This window comes from Platichthys flesus, chromosome 3, assembly GCF_949316205.1.
Source record: "Platichthys flesus chromosome 3, fPlaFle2.1, whole genome shotgun sequence".
Classification (NCBI taxonomy): domain Eukaryota; kingdom Metazoa; phylum Chordata; class Actinopteri; order Pleuronectiformes; family Pleuronectidae; genus Platichthys; species Platichthys flesus.
The window spans coordinates 1,459,463-1,476,008 of NC_084947.1; the positions used below are offsets into that span (position 1 = coordinate 1,459,463).

At 46.2% G+C, this 16,546-nt stretch overlaps 1 protein-coding gene across 1 annotated transcript in view; it reads right to left on the reverse strand.

The window, feature by feature from the left end:
* Positions 1 to 2,707: 2,707 nt before the first annotated feature.
* The window catches only part of adamts3 (ADAM metallopeptidase with thrombospondin type 1 motif, 3), a 98,444-nt gene continuing 84,605 nt past the window's right edge, over positions 2,708 to 16,546 (reverse strand). Inside the window, 6 exon segments of the mRNA XM_062381265.1 lie at positions 2,708 to 6,166; positions 6,928 to 7,045; positions 8,109 to 8,316; positions 11,701 to 11,833; positions 12,920 to 13,076; positions 16,133 to 16,296. Coding sequence (XP_062237249.1) covers positions 5,700 to 6,166; positions 6,928 to 7,045; positions 8,109 to 8,316; positions 11,701 to 11,833; positions 12,920 to 13,076; positions 16,133 to 16,296 — 1,247 coding nt within the window. The 3' untranslated portion in view covers positions 2,708 to 5,699.

The following is a 16,546-nucleotide window of genomic DNA, read 5'->3' on the forward strand; positions in this document are numbered from 1 at the left end:
CTGGTTCCCTCACGGAGCGTGGAGACTGTCTCCTGAAATCTCCCAGAACAAGTCCGAGGCTCACATGAGCTGAAGTCTGCAGCCGTGGGACTTTCTCTGAGACGTTTAATTATCTGTGGAGAAGTTGCTGCTCTGGTCTCCTCGCTGAAGAGAAGCCGTGAGCGGGAATCAGAATCATCTCTGGAACAAAGTCGGCTTATGGCACCAATATTTGGGATTTTCTTTCCCCTCACAATCGTCTCCCGTAGAAATTCATTTTCCATCTAATCCCATTGAACTGAGAGAAAAGAGACTGCAGCAATACAAAGGAAGAATTAAATATCAGTGGCAGATAATCTGGATCCTTAGTGAGGTTAGGGAAAAGCAAACCAGACTAATCCAGTATGAATTATTGTTGTAGATATCAGCTGTGCTGGTTTAATAACAGTTTGATGAACTGTCACAGTCACAATCAGCAGAATCACCTGCTGTGACAGACAGGGACATGTGATCACTGGACGGTTTTAACTTTGTGTTTGTTGTGAGACTTCATGGATTTTTGTCACTCATCAGTTTTTGTCGCCACATTCCAACAGGAAGTGTTGTTGATGCTGTTTGTGTTGGTGTTGCTGTTTGTCTGACCTGCTAAAACGTTACTGAGGAAGAGATCCTCCTCTTCATCGTCACCATCTCCAGCCGACATGGAGGTGTCACTTCCAGCCCCGGTGTTCGATTCCCTCCCTGGTGCGTTGGACCTGAGCCTCATTATTGTCCCTGTTTCCAGTCGCCCTGGAAAGCGGTCTCGAGTTCTTCCCTCATGTTGTTATTTTGGGGAAGAAGCTTCTCTCTGTTTCAGTTTGATGTATTTCTTTGACCTGAGGTCAAATCCTCCGTCAGGTTCCAACCCTCTGGCCCGGCAGCTCGATGCCGGACCACAGCCGCACGCCTCTGTTTGACCTCTTATTGGCAACGAGTGGATTAGAACTCAAATTCCCTTTCCTGGATGATTCAGAAAGAAATAAGAGACGTTATTGAAGTGATTAGTTTAAATGTTGCTTCTCTTTGAAGGAGCTGCAGAGATTCACTCCCACAGAAACCACAGAGTGTCTAAACAGGAAGAATCACTGAGGTAACCTCCGTGACTCTCCTCCGCTTCCATCTGCATCATTCATCCTGAAGAGTACATTCTACCAGGTCTTATTGTGTTTCCTATATTCGGATGTTTATTTGTACAGGGGTTTAACTCTTTGTATAATTAGTGTCATGTTGTGTGCATCTGTGTGAGCAGCTGCATTTTCATTCACTGCCGTTTTAATTGGAACAGGAAGAACAGCTCTGAATCCATAAGGCCTGTAAATTACATGTGATAATGTGCGTGTGAGCCACAGGGAATCGAACCGTCCTTCACAGTCCAGATGCTAATAAACATGAGCGAAGCTGTTTAGTCGATGATGTGATTATTTCAGAATAACCTCATTTATTGCAAGCATGTGTAATATCTCAGGTTTCAGTATTCTAATTAAATAACTTCACTACACACGTAAAACCCACTGTATGGATTATTATGTGACAATGAACTTTGATTTGATTTGATATTATGAATCAATACTGCATCAAGACTGATGCAGGAGGAAATATCAGCAGCTAAATAGATCAGACACGGCTTCCACTGTAATAACATGGTGCTAAAGTGGATTAGAGACAATATCTATAAAAACAGGACTGAAACTCATTACTGCTCAAAGGTCAGTCCACTTACATTCATAACAGATTCCACACACTCATAGAAACAAACACCAGAAATAAACCTGAGAAAGTGAAGAAAATGCTCCTTGTTTTGGATTAAATATCATTTTTGTAAATCCATCCTGTATCAGAAACAAACAGACGGGGTGGAAACATCACCTCCTTGGTGGAGGTCATACTGAAAACATTTGTTCAGATGGTCTCTGTTTATTTTGTGGACTTTTTGTAATAACTTTCCTCCCAGTTCAACATTAATAATTCATCTGTAATGACAAACAGAGTCGTCCCCCCCCCGAAGCTGAGATATGAGTGTTTCCTACAGACGGAGACACGTGAGGACAGGATGAGGGACGTCTTTACCTGTGATGTGTCCCGGACGTCCTTCACTCAGCTGACGACCTCTGACCTGCTTCAGCTTCACAATAAAAAAAAAGTACTTTTATTGTGAAGGTCCACACATCCATTCACTCAGCTCCTCCTCCCGCTCTGTCTCGTCACGACAGACACACACTCGTGAACTCAGGCTGAAAACGACATCATTCGCTCTTTGTAAACACAAATTAGGTTTATTTGGTCACTGAGCAGGAAACAGAGACATGCAAAAACAAGTGGTCACTTCCAGGACACTTCCGGGACACTTCCGGGACACTTCCAGGACACTTCCAGGACACCACACATTGTGCACTGGCGTGGTTTGGTTTGTTGTCCAATCAGCAGCGATGTGTGGTTGTTAAAGTTCTCTACAGATGAGGCAGCTGCAGTTTGGTGTGTGAGCAGCTGAAGATGTTGGAAGCAGCTGTTTCCTTTAAATATAGTAGAAGTATTTCAACTCGTTTCTTTTCACTAAAAGGTTTTTAACACCAATCTGTTGCAGACTTTACACACAAACACAAAAGCCGTCTAAACAGCCTCACGTCTCCTTTGAGGCTTCAACACTGAGCCTCACAGACGCTGCAGATGAAATCAGAAGCAGAACTCCGGGTAGTTGATCATATCTTTTATTGCTATGTGCTCCCCATTACAACAAACAGTATCAGTAGTGTACACTTCGATCTACACAAATACATGGAAAAGCAGATAGAGCAGAGAGTGTGTGAGGGTCAGGTTACATGGGTAGTACCGGGGGGGGGGGGGGGGGGGTATCGGTACAGTACCTGGAGGATCCTATGCAGTAATATCTGTCTGAGGCTCAGGGATTGTCAACGACTACAACGATCCTACGTCTCTGCTCAGGCAGCGAGTGAAGGACGTGAAACGGGGTGGGGGGGTGGGGGGGTCCAATGGTTAGGAAAACTACACACAGCATCAAAAACAACTTTACTGCTTCTACACTAGTTATGTTTTACTGGTTATAATAAAGCACTGGTCTCAGTACGTTCTCCTCTTCCTACGAAACAGCTGTGAGAAAAAACAGCTTTCTGACAAAAACATCTCAACGTGGAGCTTGTAAATTTACATCTAATTCTTTGCAGAAGAAAACAATGTCATCTAGTCTATCGCCTGTTTTTATTTAAAAACAGAAATCCAGTTAAAATGAGAAAAATGTGGATGAAAAACAAGTCGATCAGGTTTCAATGGTTTATCGGCTGCAGCTTATTGATCAGGTCCTCGCGTGCTGGAGAAACAAGGCAGGACCTTTTCACTTTCAATAAATATTCATGTACTCAATGCTATATACATGTACTATACACCGGCACACAGGAGTGAGTGTGAGTAGTTGCGAAACTATTTCTGAAAACACCAATCTGTGTTTTTTTTTTCTATTGCAGTCAGATGCATGGTGGTTGTGAGGAAATCCTTTCAATAAATAGCTTTTCTCTTCGGGACCTTTCACCATTTAAAAGCCATTCGGTGAACACCTTGAAGAAAAACAAATTTCCACACAAAGTACAAAGTCCTGAAAGTCCAGCTTCTTGTCCCGGAAAACACAAAACGTACAACAGAGCCAGACTGGAACGGGCCCAAAGCTCCATTAAGCAGATTTTTGATGTATAAATTATTTAAATAGGTGTGTGATGTGAAGATGTCTGAACCCGGGAGTGAAACGTCCGCCTCTGCAGATCCACACGGCCTCTAACATTAGAACATAGAAACAGGCGACTGGGGAAGATGGTGGAAAAATCGAGCGGCTGGGAAGCCACCGATTTCTCCCGAGCAGCTGGTGGAGACCAACCCCGGAGCTAAAAGTGAAACAAGTATCTGACAAGAGATGAGAGATAGTGGGAAGTGCTGTTTCCTCTGAGCAGGAAACAAGCAGATGCTTTCAGGTCTGTTTCCTTAGTGGTCAAAAATGGCTTAATGCAGCTTTATTGTGTGTTTGAATGTGTCGCTGTAGAAGATCCATCATGTGAGTGTGTTTCAGGGATGTTTGTGTGTTTCCACATCACGTGAAAGAGAAGCACACGTTGGATGAATGGTCATTCCTCAGCTGAACAAGAGTCTACTGTAAGAAACATATAGCATTGAGAACAGTTCCCTACGTGGTTCCCTTCTTTAACTCGACAGCTTCCGGTCCTCTGAGCGAGAAGCAGGTTGAAGATGGAAGAACTTCTCAGGTCAGAACGCGGTGGAGGCTCGTTGGAAGATCGACGCTTCTAAAAGGAAAAGTTCCCCCTCACGTTAATATTCTGAATGTGAAGCTGCAATCTTTGGTGTTTTTACTCATTAGTAAAAACTTCAGTTTCTTTATGCTGATTTCATCTTTAGCTTCATATTTAGTTTGCAGACACGAGTGGATTCAATCTTCTGCTTTGACTCATCGTTAGTTTGGGAGAACATTTCCCAAAATGTTTTATATATTTAGTCAAACGGCAGATTTGATTCATTCATCGTTTTGCTGCTGAAACATTCAGAAGAATTTCTGTTATTCTAGATTTTTTTATAAACGTGTTTTTGAAAGTATCCTTAGCTTTTTTTAATATAATAATACTGATATTTTCATGTACAGTATTTACAGGAACCTTTATAAATACCCATTTCCATAGAACAAAAAGACATCGCTGGATATAAAACCAACTATACAACTAAAGCCACTGTCCTAATGGTCTTCACTGGTGCTTTGTGACGTCTGACTCTGGATGGGCCGCGACCCCACAACCTCATTCGTATATTTTGGCAAGAAAATGGCTGTTGCATTAAAGTGAAAGGGGATTTTCAGCTGTATCAGATGATTTTGTTCTGGATCTTTGAAAAGAGAAATCACGAGGGAGCGAATCCTGTCTTCGTCTCCCGGTTGAGATCCAGAGACACGACGCAGAGGGAATAATTCGTTTAGACAAAGTGTGCAGGGTTATTAAAAACATCTAAATGTGGGATTTAGATCAAGAACCTGGCCAATGTGAGAATTCATGTTGTGTTGGGATTTGTTTTTACAAGAAGACAAAAAGACAACACTTCACGCTCTGGTTCCCGAGTCTATTTCTGTCCTGGATTTTCTTTTTTGTGTTCGATTCCACAAAGTGAATTTGCACCTGTTGACATTTCCCCCCCGCACCACGCGCCGCTCTGCCATCAGGGGGCTTCAATTTATTAAAGGACAAGACCAGAGAAGAAGCCAATCAGAGAGGAGATGGTGTGACATCAAAGGTCTGACTGGAATTAAGATTTTCATTATGATATAAACGTGTGAGGGAGTTTGAAGCAGATTCAGGCGTCTTGATGAATATTAAACTGTCCTTTGGTTCTTTTGTTTCCCTTCTGTTTCCCTCAGGTTTTCATTTGACACAGCGAAAAATTCCCTTCAGTCCTCGTGCCCCTTCACCTGAATCGATCTAAACGTGTAGCGTGGAGGCGAAGGGACACGCTGTGGTTTGGGTGGAGCCCTGTGGGAGCTCAGGGGGTCGGGGGCAGAAATGGAAAAACGTTAACAAAGTGAACCAGCACTTTTCTCGGTGGTGTTTTTTGGCGTGAGAAGACTCAGGATGGAGCCGGATGAGCTTCTGTGCATAAGGAGTCCTGAGGGGAAGCTTTCACTTTCATCTCTCCACCTCGGAATACGCTGTTGGCCACCGGCGATCTGTGGAGCTGCTCGACCTTTGACCCTCGGCGGGATCTGCCAGGGGAGACGGCGCCATGGCGGGCAGCTTCCTGCCGGTGAGGGCCATGTGTCTCGGGGCCCGTCTGAGCGCCGCGGGGATCTTTGACAGGGCGTTCTTGAGCGGAGCAGGGGTGCTGGTGTGTTTCACAGCCGACGTGGCGGATCCTTGTTTCCCGCCGCGGGTGGCGTTGGCTGCCACCGAGGCTGTCAGCGTCTCCAGCAGCTGGGAGGCCGACCCGAAGCGGACGCGCTCCTCCGTCTCGGCCGCCTCGGAGAACATGGTCAGGGATCCGGTGCGCCTGCTGCAGGAGTCGCAGCACAGCTTGTTGTAGCCCGGGATCGAGCAGTACCGCGCCAGGACCTCCATCTGGCAGAAGATGGACTTGTCCCCGTTACACGGCTCATCTGAAAGGTGAAGAGCAAACAGGGAGAATGATAATGAATGAATACGACCTCACGTTTCTGTCACTTTAACATCGTCAATAGAGTTTCCTGAGCAGGTTTGATTTGTTGTTTGAGCCCTCAGAGCCACCGTCCCTACACACGTCTTCAAACTGCCTTCGAGGACGTGGACTTGTCTCAATGTGAGGACAACACGGCTGCAGAGTGTTTCTGGTTTACTGACGTCCTCAAATAGACTCGGGAGCGATCAGGACAATTTCACAGCTCCTTTGATTTTCTGTTTTTAAAGACGTGTGAGGACAGATTAACTCGTCCTCACCGCCTCACGTCTTCTGTCTCCTGCTGCCAAGCGTCAGATCGCACAGAATAACCAAACACATCAGACCCAGTGTGCAAGGAAAATACAAATGGTAAACAGTGACCACTGACACATGAGAGAGGGTTCTGAATGTGTGGCTCCATCACAGTGGGACTGAGTCCAGCTTTAATCAGGCAGTGCTCCAACCCACAGACACTTTGGTCTCAAAGCTGTGGACAACAGAGAGACGCTTTCAACACGCTGCAGAGACAGTGTTCAAAATAAATCCCTTTAAAGATCTGCTATTTGTCATTTGAGGGAAACTAACAATCACAAACTTATTCATTTCTCTTTGATATTAGTTCCGTGACTCAGCCTGATCCAACACAACACTAATGCACTTCTGAGTGCCTTCCTTTTAGTACAAGTGCTTTCACTCTGGAGGAGAAAAGAAAGATGTCCTCACCGTGACAGGCTCCAGGTCTGCAGGATCTCACGTTCTCAGGCTTCTCTCCGTTACACTGGTCTCCGATCCGGCAGGTGACCAGACGCCTCTCCATCCCCTCGCCACAGGTCACGGAGCACTGAGGAGGACAGGGAACACGGACTCACTCACAAGCAGCTTCACACAGGAAGTGATGCAGGCAGGTCACACAGGAAACAGGGAATCGAACGTCTGACCCTGAATAAAAGCATTTTCTGTCTGGATCTCTGGAGAACGTGGAGAAAACTCTTTGTTCGCTGCATCTGGTGCAAAGATTTCTGGACATTATCCACATCCTGTCTTTTGGGCTTTTGGCCGAACTTCTCCCCAATTACCCACAAATTATAATCAGACTTTTCACATGGATTTGTGAACTATATCCAACAGTTTGAGGAAGTTGTAAATCAATAACGTCCACTTTGCGCTGAGCAGATCTGTGGAAGTGGAAAAGTTTTTCCTCATTAACGGGACTTCTGTTTTTATTTTGGGCACAAACATCTTGTAGTTGAGTGGGGAGAGCGTGGCCTAGGGGATAGAGCGGGTGCTCTGCAACAAGAAGGTTGCCGGTTCGAATCCCACTCTATCCCATCTGCATGCCTAAGTGTCCTTGGCAAGATACTGAACCCCTAGATGGCCCCTCATAAAATGATGAGTGTTCTAAAAAAAATGTAAGTCGCTTTGGATAAAAGCGTCAGCTAAATGACATGTAATGTAATGTAGTTGTTGTTTAATTGCATCTCTCCGTCACAGCAGCCTTTTCAAGTGGGAGCAGTCGGAATATCTCTCTCCTCCAGTCGTGATGGGACACGTTATACAAACTAGTCTGGAACAAGCTCAACCTGGCCTCGTTTAGAAATAGAAAAAGATTAAATAAGACGTTGAATCGTGGGCGTTTGTGATGTGCACACCCTGCAGCAGCAATCACAGGATGGATGCAGTCGAAGCAGCAAATAAGCATTTCACCTTTGGTGGAGCTGTGTGTTTTGAGTCTCGGTTTCAAGTGAATGTGAATGTGGAGGGAAACTTCTCTGAAAATCTGGGACCACGTGGAGAGCTGAAGCCCAAACACTCTAATTAAAGTGTGAACCTGAATCCGAGCAGACTGTGTCTTTGCACAAGAGTTGAAGGTAAATATGGAATTCATATATGTGTGGATACTGAACCTCAGACCAGGCGCCGCTCCTCCACTGCGCCGGACACGGGACTCGGTTACACGGCCTCCGGCTCTCGGGCTTCTCTCCGCTGCAGTACTTGCTGTGCACCGAGCGGTTGGTGCTGTCGTGGAGCAGCTGCACACAGCGGACCGTCCGGATCTGGAAACCCAGGCTGCTGCAGGTCTTGGTGCAATACTCCCAATCGTCTGAGATCCACCTGCACAAACATGAGGAGATCACTGAGGAGCCACAGGAAGTCATCAAACTATGAATTTTGATATTGAGACGAGTGGAAGAGGAAATACTCAAGAAGAAAGTACCAACAAAATCAAAATGAAGGCTACAGGAAGTTTTTCATGATTTGACTTTTAAACAATCGCTCTTCTCTGGATGACGTCATCTGTCGTGAACTCTTCAAGAGACTGGTGTCGACCAATCAGAGTCAAGTATAGTGATGATGACAGGACCTCCAGTTCCAGTCCCTTCAGTTCCAGTCCCTTCAGTTCCAGTCTCTCCAGTTCCAGTCCCTTCAGTTCCAGTCCCTTCAGTTCCAGTCTCTCCAGTTCCAGTCCCTTCAGTTCCAGTCCCTTCAGTTCCAGTCTCTCCAGTTCCAGTCCCTTCAGTTCCAGTCCCTTCAGTTCCAGTCCCTTCAGTTCCAGCCCCTTCAGTTCCAGTCCCTTCAGTTCCAGTCCCTTCAGTTCCAGTCCCTTCAGTTCCAGTCCCTTCAGTTCAGTCTCTCCAGTTCCAGTCCCTTCAGTTCCAGTCCCTTCAGTTCAGTCTCTCCAGTTCCAGTCCCTTCAGTTCAGTCTCTTCGGTTCCAGTCTCTTCAGTTCCTGTCCCTTCAGTTCCAGTCCCTTCAGTTCCAGTCCCTTCAGTTACAGTCTCTCCAGTTCCAGTCCCTTCAGTTCCAGTCCCTTCAGTTCCAGTCCCTTCAGTTCCAGTCCCTTCAGTTCCAGTCCCTTCAGTTCAGTCTCTCCAGTTCCAGTCCCTTCAGTTCCAGTCCCTTCAGTTCCAGTCCCTTCAGTTCCAGTCCCTTCAGTTCCAGTCTCTTCAGTTCCAGTCTCTCCAGTTCCAGTCTCTCCAGTTCCAGTCCCTTCAGTTCCAGTCTCTTCAGTTCCAGTCCTTTCAGTTCCAGTCCCTTCAGTTCCAGTCCCTTCAGTTCAGTCTCTTCGGTTCCAGTCTCTTCAGTTCCTGTCCCTTCAGTTCCAGTCCCTTCAGTTCCAGTCTCTCCAGTTCCAGTCCCTTCAGTTCAGTCTCTTCGGTTCCAGTCTCTTCAGTTCCTGTCCCTTCAGTTCCAGTCCCTTCAGTTCAGTCTCTTCGGTTCCAGTCCCTCCTTGTTTCTTGTTCCTGATGTTTTCCTACATGCTGCTGCCTGGGCTCTGAGTTTGGACTTGTCTTCATGTCCGTCCCCCTTGGTTCCATCAGCCCGTCTGTTGGACTAACTCATCTGCTCTGCACCCCCCCCCCCCCCCCTGCTCCCAGCATTGAGGTCTAATCTCTGAAGTTGGCCGCTCGCCTCCTGCACATGTGAGATTTGGGGCGGCGGGTTCTGAACTTCCCTCTCCTCTCCGGTGGTTTTATATCCTCCACCACTAATCAGCTTATGTTCATCCATCTCCATTCCCCTCGCCCCCCCGCAGGCCTCTCCTGTCATGACCCTGCACTCAGACTCCATCACCTCGGCCCACACGCTGATCTCATCACAACTTCCTCTTCCTGCTCTCACCTTCCCACAGTCGGCAGGATCCCCCCCCACATGCAGCTGAGGTGTTAGTCTCTCTGTGTTTCTCTGCCACGTGATCTCGTCTCTTTATTAAATCACTTGGTTGAATATAGAACCGATGAACCCCTGAACCCCCCCGACCTGCCGCGCCAACAGAACGTATAGATAGAACCGGACCTGTCCTCGCTGCAGGAGATTTCAGGCTTAACGGAGTCAAACCCTCGGTGTGTGAGCCTCTTGTTATCGACCTGGTCTCAGCCTCTGGAGCTGTGAGTCGCTCTCACCAGCTAATGAAGCGTAGCAGTGGGAATTAGAGAAGAAAATGAGTCGAGGAGGAATCAGCTGCTGAGTTGGAGCTTCTCTACGTTTGGTTTGACGTGTCCGAGGTGAAGATGAAGCAGACACAGGATTCAGCTGAATTGATGTCTCACAATAAGATGTGTGTCTTTGTTTTCTTATGCTAATATCAGAGCTCACACACTCTTCAGTGTAAGTAAATTGCCTGCTTAACAATAGAGAGCGTGCTATTTATATAAAGATATCCTGTTTCCTGCTGTTTCTATCCTCCCACCACCCCCTCCACTCTCACACACACACACACACAAACACACACACACACACACACATCATAGGCATGTACAGATCCACGCTGACACTGATTCTAGCTGCTTATTTTTCATTTGGACTAAACCAGCGTCTCCACAGTGAAAAAGATGCTCTTTACATTCCTCCCTGCTGAGAGAGGAGACTTTACCAGTTTGTCCTAATCGACGGCAGCTTAGTTCCAGTGGGAATCTGCATAGTGGGAACCTGCTCAGTGGGAATTTGCTCAATGGGAATCTGCTCGTTGGGAACTGCTCGGTTGGAACCCGCTCGGTGAGAACCAGCTTGGTGGGAACCAGCTTGGTGGGAACCAGCTCAGAAAGAACCTGTTCAGTGGGAACCTGTTCGGTGGGAACCAGCTCAGTGGGAACCTGTTCGGTGGGAACCTGTTCGGTGGGAACCAGCTCAGTGGGAACCAGCTCTGTTGGAACCTGCCCGGTGGGAACCAGCTCAGGGGGAACCAGCTCAACGGGAACCTGTTCGGTGGGAACCTGCTCGGTGGGAACCAGCTCAGGGGGAACCAGCTCAATGGGAACCTGTTCGGTGGGAACCTGCTCGGTGGGAACCAGCTCAGGGGGAACCAGCTCAATGGGAACCTGTTCGGTGGGAACCTGCTCGGTGGGAACCAGCTCAGGGGGAACCAGCTCAATGGGAACCTGTTCGGTGGGAACCTGCTCGGTGGGAACCAGCTCAGGGGGAACCAGCTCAATGGGAACCTGCTCGGTGGGAACCAGCTCAGGGGGAACCAGCTCAATGGGAACCTGCTCGGTGGGAACCAGCTCAGTGGGAACCAGCTCGGTTGGAACCGGCTCGGTGGGAACCTGCTCAGTGGGAACCAGCTCAGTGGGAACCAGCTCAGAGGGAACCAGCTGAGCAGGAACCAACTGAGCAGGAACCTGCTCGGTGGGAACCAGCTCAGGGGGAACCAGCTCAATGGGAACCTGTTCGGTGGGAACCTGCTCGGTGGGAACCAGCTCAGGGGGAACCAGCTCAATGGGAACCTGTTCGGTGGGAACCTGCTCGGTGGGAACCAGCTCAGGGGGAACCAGATCAATGGGAACCTGCTCGGTGGGAACCAGCTCAGGGGGAACCAGCTCAATGGGAACCTGCTCGGTGGGAACCAGCTCAGTGGGAACCAGCTCGGTTGGAACCGGCTCGGTGGGAACCTGCTCAGTGGGAACCAGCTCAGTGGGAACCAGCTCAGAGGGAACCAGCTGAGCAGGAACCAACTGAGCAGGAACCTGCTCAGTGGGAATCGACTCAGGCTGTACTCACTGCGGCTGCGTGCAGTCCTGCAGGTTGCACATCCGGCGGATGGGCTTGGGCTTCTTGTTGGCGTCGCAGTATCCTCGATGGACCATCTTGGTGTCGCCTTTCTTTCGACAGCCGTACTTGGTGTACTGAAATCCTGTGAGGGCAGGGGACAGGTTTACATCACACAAGATACTACGATCATTAAAGACACATTCAGCTAAATTAAAGTAGAAATGATCTCGTCTGCACCGACGATCAAGAGCATCAGATGATCACCCAATGAGATTTTGAACATTTCAAGTTATTCTTTGATTCTTATTGATTCTTACTGTGGCTGAAAACGAATTTGGCCACTTTCAGTGTTTGGTCATATCAGAGAACTTCGGATTGATTTGTTAAGAAAAAATAGTTTCATTAAAAATATTTCTACTTCTTAGACCCCGGCACAGAGTTGCCTGTGTGTGGTGATACCAACGTTTAAAAGAACATCGTTTCAATCAAGATTCCTCAGTTCTGTTTTGTATGAATTCTGAAAAATGACTGAAATGAAAAGTGTTGGATGTTTCCTGTGACAGAATGTTTTGATCATATTCAAAGTGTCTATCAGGTGATAAATGCTCTGGTGTCCTGCTGTGAGGGAGAGAATCATTTCACTGGACGTTGGGCTCTTGAATGTTTCAACATATGGAAACGTCATCCAGCGAGAAGCTGCAGCGGCCACTGAATTCAGTTTAATTAAAAGATAACACACGACTGTGTCATTGTGTATTCACAACATGATCCCATTAACACAGCTCACTGAAAGGTAATTCATTTCCACACATCTGATTAAGACCTGAGCAGGACCTCAATGCAGTTAAATGCACTTATATAATATAAAAAAAACATATGTAGGAATTATCTATTAATGAAATACAATATCATGTTATCTATATTGGTATTCATTTACCATATTTGCTTATTTCCATGGAATTTCCCAATTTTTTGTGTGATATACTTATCGCAAACCGAGTTCACGTTTTCATCTACAGCTCTAAATCAACCACTGTTTGAAAAACATTCACTGGAAATAATGAATAATAAATGAATTTAAAATGGAAAAGTCTCGGTTTGAGGAAGTTTGGAAATAGAATAAAAACAAGGACATTTGTACATGAGGAGCAGCGAGTTTAAAATACAGATAAATTAAGTTATAATGAATTATTCCATTCTACTGTCCCGATGCTAATGCGTCCATTACCTCCGGCACAGGGCTTGGAGCACGGAGACCAGCTCTTCAGGGCCCACTCGTACGTCTCCTCCTGGATCACGTTGTTGGTGTTAACCGGCACCGAGTCCTCGTGGATGATGTACTTGTACATGAGAGTGGAGCGCGTCTCATTGTCCCTCGGTATTATCTGCAAACCACAGGAAGAAAGAGAGCCAATCAAATCCCAGCCCCAATACTCAAAGTGCAAATTTGTTCAAATCAAAAGCACAGTGTTTAATTCCCAGAGGCAGCGGGGACACGAGACAACACAGAGACAACAAGTGGACAGAGGTAGAGAGGACATCACAAACAATCTCTCCCTGATCTCCTCTCTCGCTCTTCCTCTGAGACACAGCTGGAATATTTCTCAGGTATATACTCGCTGGGTGGATTAGGGAGTTCAATTCGAAATGGAAACAGCAGGCGGGAAAAACAAGGGAACCACAAATAAAAGCAGAACCAGGAGACGCTGTGGGTTTCATAGGTTTGAGGGATTAACGTGGATTAGACAGACACAGATTACTTCAGTTACATAACTGCCTGTGTTGGCTGACAAGGACGGAATATTCCTCCTGTAAGAAGAGTTTCATTCCAATTCAAGATATCAGCTCATGGCGTGTGAGATTATATAATAAGGAATCAGAGATGCTCCTTTATGACTCAGTGGCCGGGGGAGTGTGTGAGTGACAGGAGCCGAGGGAACAAAGAGGAAAGTTGCTGCCAAGCCGAGTGTGAACACCGATCGTGACGATTCACCCAAGAAGCTTAAACATCTCATTTAAGAGCTTCTTCTTCTGGAGCTCGATCACAACTCTGTGTTCCTCAAGCAGCGGGAAAACCACGAGGAGCTTCTCTCCTGCTTCATCAGATGGTTTTATCCACGGGGGGGGGGGGAAGTGGAAATTAACTTCTGAAAAAGACTTCTGACCACACTAGTATTTCCCCTGTCAGAATATGTTCCTCTCTCTTTTCTTCCAGTCAAACATGAACTGCAATTTACTGAACAAATAGCAGAGCCGGAGCCGTGAGTCCCTGCAGGGAAGAAAAACAACACACCGAGTGAAGCTCAACAACTCAGTGAGAGAAAAGGGATTTACCACAACACACAGAGATGATAGAGCTTAGAAACACGTCCTAATTAAAGCATGAAGGTTATTTACGTCTTTAAGTTATTTATTTGGGTTGTCAGAAGACTTTCTATTTTGATAAGAGCTGCTTGTTTAGCGTTCCCCTGAGAAAGAAACCACAGGGACTCGTATGACATTAGAAGAATCTAAGAGTTTCCTGGTTTATGAGACTTTGCTGATAAGTTGATCTTGAACCAGGTGATGAAAGTCAAACTGTGCATTTGTTCTCTGTCCTTGTGCCTCTTTGACCTTTACATTGATTAAAAGACTTTCATTACAGACGTCTGCTGCACATTCAATTAAAGCAGCTCTGGCACCAGGACGTCAGAAAGAGATTCTTTATAATATTTTTGAATAGAGGTTAAATAACATCCCAGCGAGGGCCAAGTCGGTAAGTAGCTTCTGTAAGAGCCAGTGCTTTTCAACACACACACACACACTGATGTCTGCTCAGTTCTCAGTTCTTAATCAAACATGAGGGAGGAAGCAGCAGATCCAAAGATTTCCTTTATTATATTAATATAAAACATCTTAGCTAAAGATTTCTGCTTCACACTCCAGAGTCTGAGGAACTTGACTTTGTTCCTCGTGTGAACTTTTCCTGCTCTTACGTTAAATTGATCAGTTCTGACCCTGGAGGTCCTGCTTCAATGTGAGATCAACTGTACGTCAAATCAAAATGATCTGTTTATATCAATACGACTAATCATAAGAATATTAAATGTAGAGTTTGACGTTCTAGGGAATTAGCTAATTTTCTTTTATTTTTATTAAATACTGCACAAGGGGGAAACTGTTAGAAACTGAGGAAACTTTGTTCAATTATAAGATGATAATAATATTTTATTTTCAGCTCTGCCCTCAATAAAACAAGTCAATCTTTGTATATAGAAAAACCTTGTTGGACGTGGTGAAATAAGTTTTTATTTAGATAATGAGTCAATTAATCTTTGTCTTTCAAGCAGAATTTGTTAAAATAAACACTGGTTCTCATTCGTATCTTTGAATCTGACCGTTGAACAGACACGTTAACAAGTAGTCAGGTAATTTACTTTTTTTATATCTGATCTATTTTTAATTCTTCATTAAAGCTCTGGTTAAATAAGGAATTTTTTTAATTGCCTTCTGTTTTGTTTGTGAAGAATACAAAAATGATTAATCAAGTTGATGCAGTTTGTTCTTCTCCTCGGCGCCTCAGTCTGAATCTGAGAACTCGTCCTAACGTCTGACTCCACTCACAGACCGACTGTTCAGGGACAGGGACGAGTCCGTCCTCATCAGGGACGAGTCTCATCGCTCTCCAACTCATTGAGCTGCACCAAACACCACAGAGACATAAAGATCTATTATTAACCACAGGAACAAGGAGTCCCGCAGCAGATGGTAGCCCCCCCCCCCCCCCAGGGTCTTAGATCTCATCATCGAGTCAGTGAGGGACAAAGTGACGAGACAATGAGACAGACAAAATAACACTGAGGCTGCCGGGGGGGGCAGAGGTTAGCTGGGATGCTAACGTTGAAACGACCGCTCCTCCGGACAGTTCAACTGAGGTCGACTCTCTCAAGTGTCAAGTCCCCCCCCCCCCCCCCCCCCCCCGATTGAATGATATAAACAAATTCTGTTCCTGTTCCCGACTCTGTCATTTTAATGATGTCACGTCTCGTCCGAGCTTGAGGAAGACGTGTCATCGACTGAGCTCCGGTTCAGAAACACGTGGTCATAAAGCTCCGCCCCCGTCCCTGGCTGCCTGTCAGATCTGGGTTTGATTGACTCATCGTCACATCACTGTCCCGGGTCAGTCCGGTTTCAGCTTCTCTCTCTCTCTCTCTCTCTCTCTCTCTCTCTCTCTCTCTCAGATGGTTTCTAGTCTTGATGGTCACTTCAGGCTCTCCACAGCCCAGTTTGACCAGTTACACACATAAAGTGCATTTACGTGTAAAACAGAACTGTCACTGATCCACGATAACAAATCAAGTGGATCTGCCTCTCGGAATGAACTCGGTTCACAAAGTGTTCACACAAGCATCTCATTGAAACAACAGCAGCTGTGGTGTGGAGCAGGAGTTGTGTGTATTACCAGAACCACCACAGGGTCGTGCAGAGGTCCGTCGGTGTGCAGGGTCTCCACGTCCTCCTCGATGATGTAGTGCCACTCCACCCCCAGGTCGATGAAGCTCCTGGACTTCACGTCCTCTCCCTTCCCGTTGAGGATGTAATGACCCGTCGCCTGGTTCTTGACGGCTGCAACCAGTCATTTGTTACGTGTGACACAAAGTGAGAATCTCCACAAAAGACCAATGCTCTGTTCTTTTCACTGAGAGAAGAAACTCTTTCTAAAGAGTGACTCACAGAAGATAACCAAAAACTGAATTAATCAACTTTCTCTTATGTTGTGTCTCCCAGCTGCTCGGATGTTCATGTTCATCCTCAAGTGTCTTGTGGAGATTTGACTCAAGAAAATGAAATGGAATTTAAAAACCAGAATGCATCT